The sequence below is a fragment of the Numenius arquata genome, chromosome 5 (genome assembly GCF_964106895.1).
Source record: "Numenius arquata chromosome 5, bNumArq3.hap1.1, whole genome shotgun sequence".
Classification (NCBI taxonomy): domain Eukaryota; kingdom Metazoa; phylum Chordata; class Aves; order Charadriiformes; family Scolopacidae; genus Numenius; species Numenius arquata.
In genome coordinates, this window is record NC_133580.1 from 1,971,344 (window position 1) to 1,982,771 (window position 11,428).

The 11,428-nt window shown below is 41.4% G+C and overlaps 1 protein-coding gene across 1 annotated transcript in view; it reads left to right on the forward strand.

Annotated features, from left to right (window-relative positions):
• LOC141464295 (vascular endothelial growth factor receptor kdr-like) overlaps positions 1-6,419 on the forward strand; it is a 131,346-nt gene extending 124,927 nt beyond the window's left edge. The window contains exon 30 of the mRNA XM_074147101.1: positions 1,377-6,419. Within this exon, the coding sequence (XP_074003202.1) occupies positions 1,377-1,587 (211 nt within the window). The 3' untranslated portion in view covers positions 1,588-6,419. The remainder of the gene's footprint in view (positions 1-1,376) is intronic.
• The last annotated feature ends 5,009 nt before the right edge of the window (positions 6,420-11,428 follow it).

Below are 11,428 nucleotides of genomic sequence, written 5' to 3' on the forward strand. Positions count from 1 at the left end.
TGGTGTCTTGGATCTGCTACTTTTCCTATTCATGATTTTTGTTCCCCTTCCTCCAGTTACGGTATCTGTCTCTCAGCTCTTATTTTGTTTCCTGGAGCAGAAACTGGCTTTGCTTTCTTTCTAAAACACCACACTCCGAATCCATGATCAGCTGCTGGGGACTGTAAGCATTGCAGCAGTACAAATAGAATAAGCGTAATGAATTATACAATTATTTGATGAACTGTTGATTATTTGGATTATTTTTAGAGTTATTAGAATGTAGCTTTATGCTCCTTTAAACACACATGATATATACACACAAAATGCTTGAGCACTGCCTGATTTTAAGTTCTCCCTGGCACATTCGTAAGTCATTCTGAACCGAGACACGAGCAATGCCATAATCATTCTGGGCAAGGCTTATCCCAAAGAGATTCATGTTAAAGGGTCTCTAAACAAAGCGGAGAAGTTCAAAAGCTGTTCTCACCTTGGGATCCTTTTGAGAACCAATCCTAAATTATCCAGACCTCTTCCAATGAATTCCTCAGATGGAAGAAACCAGGCTTAACAAAACATTATTTTTAAGGCAGCCTATGACAGAAAGTACCTTTTTCCTCCACACCACTTGCTGCTCCTAAAGGTCACCTTGCCATATAAATCCTCTCCAGGGTTCTCCTACTTTTAACATTGAGGTTGCTCTGTGTGATGGAAGTTGCTTCTCTCCCACCGCCTTCATCACCTATAATAAGAGACGACAGCAGAAAATGAAAGCTGGCTCTCTTTAACAGCATCAGTTACAGGCCAGCAGTTGTAACGTTGAAAAGCGCTGCCCTTCATCAGCAAACAACTCAGTAATTTTAAAGGGCTAGAGAATAGAAGAGAGATTTTGCCCTACACTGCAAGAGGGTGTTCAACACGCTCTCCTCCTTTCAGTATCATTTTAAATTGGAGGCTGTCAGAGATTGTTCATTATTTCATCCTTTATTACATTTAAAGAAAAGTCATAGCCTTCAGTTCTGCTTTCAGAAAAGTCAAATTTTTACTGACCTGTGTCAGAACAATGAGAGAGAGTATTATTGTATGTACAGGACAGGTGCATTTATAACTAAGATATATATAGTGCACTGACACATGGTAAGCTGAAAAGACAGGGCAACCGGACTCCTGGATTTACTCCTAAATCTACTTTTAAAACACCAAGTTATTTGAAATATCTGATTCAGATCCCTTATCCAATCTGTAAAATGTCACTGTCTTACAGGATGCCGCAAAGGTAAATTGAAATGCTTTATATATTTTTTTTTTTTAAAAATAATTTTGACCATTAGTTACACATAGAGACAAAACCTTATGGAGACAGGGTCACTATATATTATACTGCTTGTTCTCAACAGGCGGAGAGCTGTCAGCAAGAGCAAAGAATCCATATTATCTGACCACGAGCGTGAGGCTGTCAAATACCAGCCAGCAGTACAGGTAGAAGAGGACACCGTGGACTTCACACTGGAAGACTCTGTTCTCCTTCCTATGGATCCCACCCTGGAATGCCACAGCCCACCTCCGGATTACAACTCCGTCATTCACTACTCAGCCCCCCCGGTGTAACAGCCCAGCCCGACACAGGGCGCCCCGCACCCGCACCAGATTCTCACATCCCTCCACGCCTGGAGAAAGAGGCTGGGTAAAAATACAAAGGGAAATCTGACCGGACGATGGTTTACGTGTTTCTTCTGGCACATCTCTGATGTGAATAGAAACATTTTAAGAGCATCTCCTTTGCTATCTTTAAAGGCCTATTGCAACACATGCAGTAAATGATAATTCTGTCTATCGGAATCGTAAGTAGGAGCCGTAACCCAGAACTGCCTCTGCTCCTTCCTCCTCTGACTGGGACTGTTCATTGACATCCCCAGATTTACAAGTTCCTTCATTCACATTTCACTCCATAAGAATCACGTCAAGCCATTTGTGAAAAGAGGGTTCATTCTACTGGTCCCACACACATCCTGCAGGGATTCTTTAGTACGATGCTTGTAAGGGATCAGTTGGAAACACCAGCCACACACACGAACATTTTGGTTTTGGAGAAAATGCAAAATTGAAACATCATACTCAGAAGGTGGGATCTCACCTTCCATAAATATTTCTGAAATATTTAGAAATCCCAAATATTTTGGTTACAGTTTGTGATTTAATGATTTTCACTGCCTATAGGATACACTCCTAAAATCACTATGGCACAGAGAAAGCAGATAATGCTTGTGTATCAAGAGGCAGGTTGGTCTTCTGAGCCATTAGGGCATACAACATGGTTACATCTGTTTCCCTGTGCTTCCTCCTTTTTCAAACAGCAATTTATTTACCACATATGCAATAGGGAGCCTTGATGGAGATGCATCTGTAATGATTGCAAGGCAAAATCACTGCCTTTAAATAAGAACCTTCTTAAGCTTAACTAGACTGAATTTCCCAGCGCACATGCACATGTTTGTGTGAATGTGCATAAAATACTCATTAACAACATGAGAGTTACACATAAATGCACCTACACCCTTGAGGCACCAGCAGGGTAGCAGTATTTTTAAGTTTCCTTTCTGCAGACAGGCTATTTACTAAAAAGAATAAAGATAAAAAGCCTTTCCTTTGGATTCTGCAGCAGACACCCAGCAGTTTGATCCTGGGAATACCAGCCCGTGCTAAACTGTAAGCACGTGTGATACATGTTTGTCTCTGACTGTCCTGCCAAGGGAAATATTGATGTGATACACAGTGCCCTCTTTGCATCTAAACCCTTCATGGCAATTCAAAGCTATTTTTGCTGCCTGATCATGCAGGGCTGAATGGATCACAAATTCCCACATTTGAGAAACTCAAAGTGTGTTGCCCCCCACCCAAAAGCTGTCCGTGGCAAGGACAGTTGCCCATTCAATGTATAACCCCAGCCCCACGCGTGCCCCGGGCGTACTCACAACTTCAAAAATACACAAATAGTGCTTGTCATTTAATGTGCTTTGTAGCAATCAGAGTTAACTTCAGAAATCTAGGAAGAAAGAAAGTACCTGCTTTGCAAGTACAAAAGGTGAGGATGAGAAAGATGTTCAGTGACTCGAGGCTATAACCTCCCGAGTTATAAGCCTAGATCTGTGAACGACTCTCTCTGTACAGTTTCTTCCAAGGTCTGCACAACCCTTTCCTTTTCTTCTAAGACTTGACACTGATTTGACTTCTTCAGAGAAAAAGAATTTTTCTTCGCGATTACAAACTAAAGGAAGAAAAAAGATCCAACATTTGCAAAACAACGCCATTACCTTGGCAAAGGCAGCCTGGACACCCCAGCAGCAGCCAAAAAAACATCTCTGGATGATGGGTTACAGTTGATTACATTGAAGTAAACACAAATAAGCCTCAGGTATTATCAAAGGGGGAAACAAATCTCCAAACCCTGAACCATGTTAACTGTGAACACTCAAGCAGCTGAAGGATGGGCTCCTGGGAACTGCACTTCTCCCTGACTTCAGACTCTATCTATTAAGGAAATCACCTGCAGTAACTCCCAAGCCCCTTGTTAATAGAGGACCTGGTAGATAGCTGTGGTCTGTAGTTGCTTTATGGCCATTTTTGCACTTGTTTGTATTTTAGTACCTATGTATTAAGTAGAGCTGGTCAAATAACAGAAGAAATTACTGGGAAAGAAATCATCCAATGAGCCCCAGAAAGCTCATTGGATGAGTTTTTCCCAACAGTAAATTAACTATGTATAGCTCTGATCAAATAAGCAATCACTTCTTTTGGAAATAATTTATTCAGGTGGCAAAAAGAAAAAAAAAAGGTGTAGAGAGTTTATCTGGCTCTACTGTTAATGGCATCAGTGTGAGACGGTTTGTTATTTGTGCCTTGTTCTGTAGGGTAAGAAAATGACAGTGTTTAAAAACCTTCACTTATAAACTTAAAAATAAGTATATAGAGGAAAAAAAACCCTGGAAGTATGCTCACTATTTTGGAAAAGAACGGGAAACACTGCCATGTGAACTGTCTGCTTCTAAGAGAGCTGAGAAAATCATCTTTCTACTTGGTCAAGGATGAACTGCAGAGGTTTCTTGGAGAGCAGAGGAACACGGAGCGGGTTTCCCAAGTGGGACCCAAGCTGACGCTGCTGGACTCCGGCAGCCAGGTCCCTCCTGGCTCTCAGTCACATCCATCAGCCTTTCTGCATCACCTGAGATGGGCAAACAGAGCCCAGGCTCAAGACATTTTAAAACACTGGTGGCATCGACAGCCCCACTGAACACTGGGCTCTCCTCCGCAGTGGCAAAATCAAAGCTGTCTTGAGCCGTCTCGATGGCTAGTTCTTCAGGGAGCACAGATACCCTCTGACCCATGGAAACAGCCTTCAAGTGTTCTGGAAATGGCAAGTGACTGATGTCTGGGCAGCTGTGTTTCCAATGTTTAGTTTGAGTAGAAGATTTTCTCCTCCTTATAGTAAATGTAACAAGCAAAAGTATTGCCTGAAAAGTATTATTGAACATAATGTCTTCTATTTTATTTACTAATATTTTGTTTGGCCTTTTCTCTCCTCCCTTAATTTAATTATTGTTCTTTTCTTACAGTGATGTATATAGTTTACCCAGTAGAAACAAATATAGCGATTCATTTATATGGTAAAAATTGTAACACTTTAGTCAAAAGAGAAAGAGATACCCAGACATAACAGAGTTAAGTATTGTTACTAAACATTTCACTAACGCTTGCAGGCCAGGCTCCAGTTTACAGTACCCTGCTAGTGCCATTTCACAGCAGTTCTCCTCTTGGCTGCGAATATCTCTGGCTCTCACTTACTCTCCATGTTATTTAGTTTCAGTTGGGAAACAGGGATCTGGAGGAATCTGGCAGGTTTATCTCATTCCTGGAAGCGTCACCACGCAGCTCCTGCTAAAGCCAGGAATTTCCGCTGCCTCCGTTTTAATCGAAGGCTGGGGTATTGGCTACAGGATCAGAAGGGGCCAAATTGTTTATATGATGTGATGTTTATTATTTTTTCAGACTTCTCAGGGATTCTTACTCAACTCCTGTCAGCCACTGCTTTATCTAACCCAACTGAGCTCAATTGTATCTGGTATTAACACCCACTGTCGTTTGCTTTAACGGTGCTTATTCCTGCTGGTTTTGTCCTCTTGTAACCCCAGAGAATTAGAGCTACGGAATTCAGAGCTCACCACAGAAATGTGTTGTCTTCTCTCCAACAATCACCTGCCACATGGGTTTCCCAGGATAAGTGCCTTCACCTGCAGGTTATTGTTCAGGCTGGTGTTTTTAACAGTCTGGTCTCCTGTCTCCTCTTTTCTTGATATTTGTTCTGCACAGTCCCTTTGGATTGCTTTTCTCTGCCTCTTGAATGAGATCAGGTGTAGGACTCATTTCACTCTGCTATTTCCTGTATATTCTGCGCTTGCAGAGGCTGAACTAGATAATCTAGAGCAAGCTTTGGTCACATTACAATTTTTTCCAATATAGGCAAGGAAAACTAGTTTATATTGGTTTGTCTGGAAGCCTCTCTGTGTCCTTCCCTGAACGAGAGAAGCTTCTTAATCTATTGATTTTTCAATATCGGTATCTGGAGCAAAACAAAGGCTGGTGACTATCGATGTGAATCTCATCTTTCTCCTAGTCCTTTCTCAAACAATGAGGTTTCTCTTTGGTTCTTCCAAGTTATCCTCACAAGTGGGGGGTCCTGGATGCTGAGCCCACACCTTCTACTCAGGATATCAAGGAAGGTCAGATAAAAACCTACAGTCTGAGTAAGTGTCTCAAACAAAACCACTGAAATTGGAACCCACAGAAGATGTGTAACATTTAGGGCTGCCTGCAGGCACAAACTGCTGTGCTTAAGACGTCCCACTAATACAACCCTCCTCTCCAGTTACGCTGTTTGGCAAATGCCGAGGATAAGGATAACCTGAAGGCCCAGCACTTCTCTCTTTGGATTTACGCTCTTGTATTCTGTAGGAATGTTTATTCAATGTGTGAGCCTGTAACTGGCCACTCAACAGCTCATGACCTATCTTCTCAATGATCCTCCAAGCTGAGCGTTGGCACTGCCTTGTCCCGTCCCATCTTGCTTTACTAATTTGATCTGGCCTTGTTCCAGCTGTAACGGTGTGGTCCTGGCTCAATGGTGGTTGCCCACCACCAACTGGGCAACACCAGGAAATGTTTGCAGGGAAACACCACTAGCAAAAAGCTACATAATAAGATAAAGCATTATAGGTTTTTCCTGAACGCAGGAGTTAGCCAGGATCAGTATCATACTCATATGATATTATAATCTCTTTATTATCACAAAGTGAATAGAAAATACAGAAGGTAACAATAATTCTTTTGCCCCTCCCTGCAAATAATAGCGGCCAAACTTTGGGATCCACTTTCCTGGTTTTATACTAAGTCACAAAAAAAAAAAAAAGAAAGAAATTTTGCCAAAGTGATGACACCAGCACCATCTTACGCAAGTAAAATCAGGGAAGACTTCTGGCTGTGACCCTGTGGAGAGTCAGTCACTGCACGGGATCTAAGTGCTGAACCCAAACACCGGCTTGTTTGTTTGACATGTGGTTTTTTCACATGGTGTTAACACAGAAAAGCAAACTTGCTGGACTGGGTCACTCGGGACCCCAAGCAAACATGATGCCATAAGGGCCGTGGTCACAGGAAAACTGGTGTGGCTTGCGCTGAGCGGTGTCCCCTTGTCCTGCCCGAGAATCCCGTGCCGCAAGAGACAGCACATTCTGATTACTCAATTCATTTTTCCTTAGGCCTTGAGTTGTCAAAGCAGCTAATGAAAACTGGGAAAAGCCAGTAACTAGGGACTTAAAGAAAATAAACTAAGTGCCATGTAATACTCAAAACACTAAGGAATGTTTGTCTGCCCTGATCCTGTCTGTCTGAAGAATGTATGCACTGAAAACAACGCTTTCTTATGTAGTCAAAAATTGTACTGTATCTATTAACCAAAAAAATAAAAGGATTCTATATTTATACAGCCCAGGGCTCCTTTGTGTCATCTTTTGGCTTGAAAAGTGTTGTCCTTGAAGCAGAATATAAATAAATAATGCAACAGTTTTGAGAGATTTTTACAAGGCATAGATCTCATATTGATTTCTACAGGGGGTTCAAAACTTAGGACACCAGCCTGCCACACTGTTGTTGCTCAGAGGTATCCAACCACGGCATTTGCTTAAGAGTTTCACAGATCTCAGAAAACGCTGGCCCAATTTGCTGGAGAAATACACAAATCTAACTGCCGCCAAGAACAGACCGTGAAACGTAGAGACTGCTGTCTTGTTAAATTTAAAATAAATAAAAAAATAAATGGGACTGAAATATAGAATCAGAACTCTGCATTCTTAAATAAGACTCATGTTCACTAAGGCATGGAAGCACCTAAGTCTGTGAAGATCATTTGCAGAACAGGGTAGCATTTGGGGGTTGTTCAGATGCAAAATTCCAGAAATTGTGTTTCATTTAGCTAACCATAATGTTCTGAAACGAACGTAATTAAATAAGTATTTCCCAATACGCAGCCATGATGATGTTATTGAATTCTCACTTGAACAAACTCTACACTGTTGAAATATAGAATATTCCTTACCCTTATTTTGTAATTAAGGTCTAACATTTAGAAGGTAGGGGAAAAAAAAATCTCCCACCAATAGTCAAGGTGCAGCCACACTGTTTTCCTCACCAGCTGCCTCAGCCTTCCGAGCTACTATTTCCCATCCCTCTTTCCATTTTGGTGGCACAGCAGGTAGCTACTAGCAGAAAAAAAAAATACGAAGTCTTTGCAGATTTTTACAGACTGACAAATACCAGTTTCTACTTATGTCTTAAAATAAATACTGTTATTAGAAAGAAAAAGAAAAAAAAAAAAGAGTGCATTAGTGTTTCAGAGCCATTCTTCCATTAGCACGGTCTTAAAGTTATTGGTCTGTGTATTTTGCTCGTCAGATTAAGAACTATGAAGCACTCAAGTCACTTCAAACATTTTAGTTTCTCTTCATTCCCTGTTCCAAACAGTCCTAGAAATAAGTGTCTAAATTATACATGTCATTTGAAATGCAGCAATCTCCTTTCATCCACATAATGAGCAAGAACATTCTTCTCTGTAAACTATAAAATGTTTTAGTTACTTATATAAGGCATGAGTCATCGTGTGCCAGGCAACGGAGAGTCTCCTTCACGGGGGAACTAGTGTATTAAATGGTGGAAGGCAAATATACAAAATTAATAATTCACATTTTGTGCTAAAAGAAAATCAGAGTTAATCACACACAGCTTGAGTTACACTTGTGGAAGGTACTCTATTATGGCATGCCTCGGAAAAGAATTTGGGGGAAAGAAGTACAACATTAGGGACCAAGAAATGTGAGTTTTCTCTTAGGTCTTGGCCAGGGTACGTGACTTCTCTGTCCCTTACTTTTGGCATGCATGGTACAAAAGATTTTTGGTTTGACAGCAGCAGCATATGGAGATGCAAGACCAGGAAAATCTCAGTTTAAAGTATTCAAACTTGGTGGTTTGAGGTGATACAAATCCAAGAAGAAAGCAGGGACTTGCAAGAGAGCGATTTTGAAGTAAGAAACGGGCTTTGTGGTGGTCACATTAGAAAGCTGAGACGAGAACCTACCTGATTTCCAGGCAGGTCCTGTCTCCTTCCTCCCATAATGAGTTCTCTCATACCATAATTTTTCCATTTGTCACACCTAATAGTGATACTAGTCATCAGTTGATCATGCCCACTATATTAATTGTGAACTGTCCATTTCCCCAAATCAAATTTCTAAAATCATTATAGTTATAAGTTTTGAAAAAACCTAAGATGACAGACTTCTCTTTTGCAAATGAAGAAGGGATTTTATTTCCTTCTGGTCACGTGGGGGAAAGAAGACCATGGATCTATTCTTTGACTGGCTCAGATAAGAGCGTTTCTCCTTTTTCCACAGACCTTTCTTTTCACAGTTGTTACAGTGAAAACTTTGTAATTCATAGTTCTTCTCTTTTGTCTTTCTTTCTTTCTTCCCCTGTAACATCGCTGAAGAAAAATTCAAATCTGACAGCAGGTAACATCAAAGAGACCAAAAGCATAATGAAGTCCTTGTTTTCCCCATTGAACTAAAAAGAATTAGCCCTGCAAGTCCCATACGTGGGCCTGTGCCTTCTGCCCTTCCAGGCTGCTGTGGATGAGCAATATTATTAGCATGACTTTTTAAAGCTTGGACTACACACACGGTGATCCTCAGGGCCAACCTGGGCATCTTTGGACACTCGACTTGGAATAGCAATTGTTTATTTTTAAGCTGGACCGTTGTCACACTGAATTCCTCAAAAACCCAAAGGTTAATTTGCTTTTCATAACTATGCATTTAAAAATAAATAAATAAATAAAGAACTTTCTTCTTTCCTGGGAGAGTTTTGACCTTTTATTCATGTATATTTTTCAAATCCTGCCTTCCACTGTTTACGCCCCAAGCTAGAATGTCACAAGCCATCGTAGCACAGAGCAGAACTACAAAGACAAGCAGGGGTAAGGCAAGGAGAGCAGGTGGAAAGGGGCGAGAATCACAAGTGTGCTGGATCAAGGTAATGGGCTTCCTTAATTATGTCTACTAAAACACCTGGGATGTACAGAATTACCTTCCTCTCTTTTCCTAAAGAGACAAGCAACAAACCACCCTGAAGTTACACAGAAGTGTAACATGACTTTACAACCCCATGAAAGGAGGACAGGATGGCGGACTGAAGCCAAAACATTATCACCCCAAGCACTAAAATAGCTACATCAAAATCTGGACATCGCAAATGACTTCTTGTCTACCTGATGGTTTGTTTCTGAACTCCAAGCTGCACTGGAGGTTACGTCAATAATTCCTCCTATTGTCATGATGACTCATAAATAGATCAGACCATTGCACTGACACCTATTGACTCAGCATCCCACCACTGCTGGATGATATTTCTGTCTGTGCTGATGCAACACTGTTTTGCCTTGATACTAATCTTTGACTTTGCGAGATCCCAGATGCCTTCAGGATTTTGTAATAAATGGGACATGCCAAAAGACTGCAAAGAAAAACTGAAGTCATCTTCATCCCTTCCATTATTTCCTTCCAGAAAGGAAAAGCTAGAAATTGAGAAGAAAATGCATTCTCTTCTTCCAGTGATGCTAAGGACCGTTTTGGAGCTGGCCTCGATGCATTGCTTCTCTCTGTTTTGTGAGTCAAGTACGCACTTCTTACTGGTGCCAGGTCCTGCACTTCCTTAAGGGAACTTCCATTCAAACACAGAGCAGCAGTGATTTTGCAGTTCTCTACTCTGCATCTCCGATATTCTACATGTATTTCAGTCAAGGGAAGAAAGAATATCCCCAGCTGATAAAGACAGAACACTAGATTCCAGATGTATCCAAGAATAAATTTTACTTATTCAAAGCACAGCCAGAAATTTTCTCCAGACTGGAGCAAACCACAGCTCTTTCAGCAAGAAATGCAATGTAATACTGCCCTAAACCACACCAGTTGTACCAACAGTGGTACAATTAACAATAATCTATTTCCTAAGACTTCAGTTAGTATTTAGGTGTCAGTAAGTTTTTTATTTAAGCAAGACTAATGTCCTTTTTTTTTTTTTCTGTTTTAACCCCATTCAGTAAAGAGCCAAATTTTTAATAAGCTTAAATATTAACTCCTATCCAAGTAAAAAGAGCAATGGAACAGAGTATGCAAACCCTGTTCATACTGCTCTATCCAAGCTGATATCAAGGGGAAAGACCTGAAAAGGGAAAGCAAGTACTCATGGTAGCTTGAAAATCTATGCAAAGGCAGAAGAATATTGGTACTGTGACACTAATAAATTTTGCTTGTATCAAGGATTTTGTTAAGTCCCCCTGACACCTACCAGACCGAGCTGCACTGATACCTGGATTAGTGCATAGCCCACACCTGACTCTCTCAGATACAGCCCACAATTTGCCCTTCAGAAAATTCACTCCCTTTCTGTTCCTATGCAAAGAGCTCAGCAACAGTGGTACAGAAGAAGGCATGTCATCTAAAGTGAATCACAGAATGCTATGGGGTTGGAAGGGACCTCTGGAGATCATCTAGTCCCAACCCCCCTGCCAGAGCAGGTCCACCCAGAGCAGGTTGCACAGGAACGTCTCCAGGCGGGTTTGGAATGTCGCTAGAGACGGAGACTCCACCACCTCCCTGGGTGGCCTCTTCCAGGGCTCTGCCACCCTCACAGGAAAGAAGTTCCTCCTCATGTTTAGATGGAACTTCCCATGTTCCAGTTTGTGCCCGTTCCCTCTTGTCCTGTCACTGGGCACCACTGAGAACAGACTGGCCCCATCCTCCTGACACCCACCCTTTAAGTATTTATAAGCATTGATCAGATCCCCCCT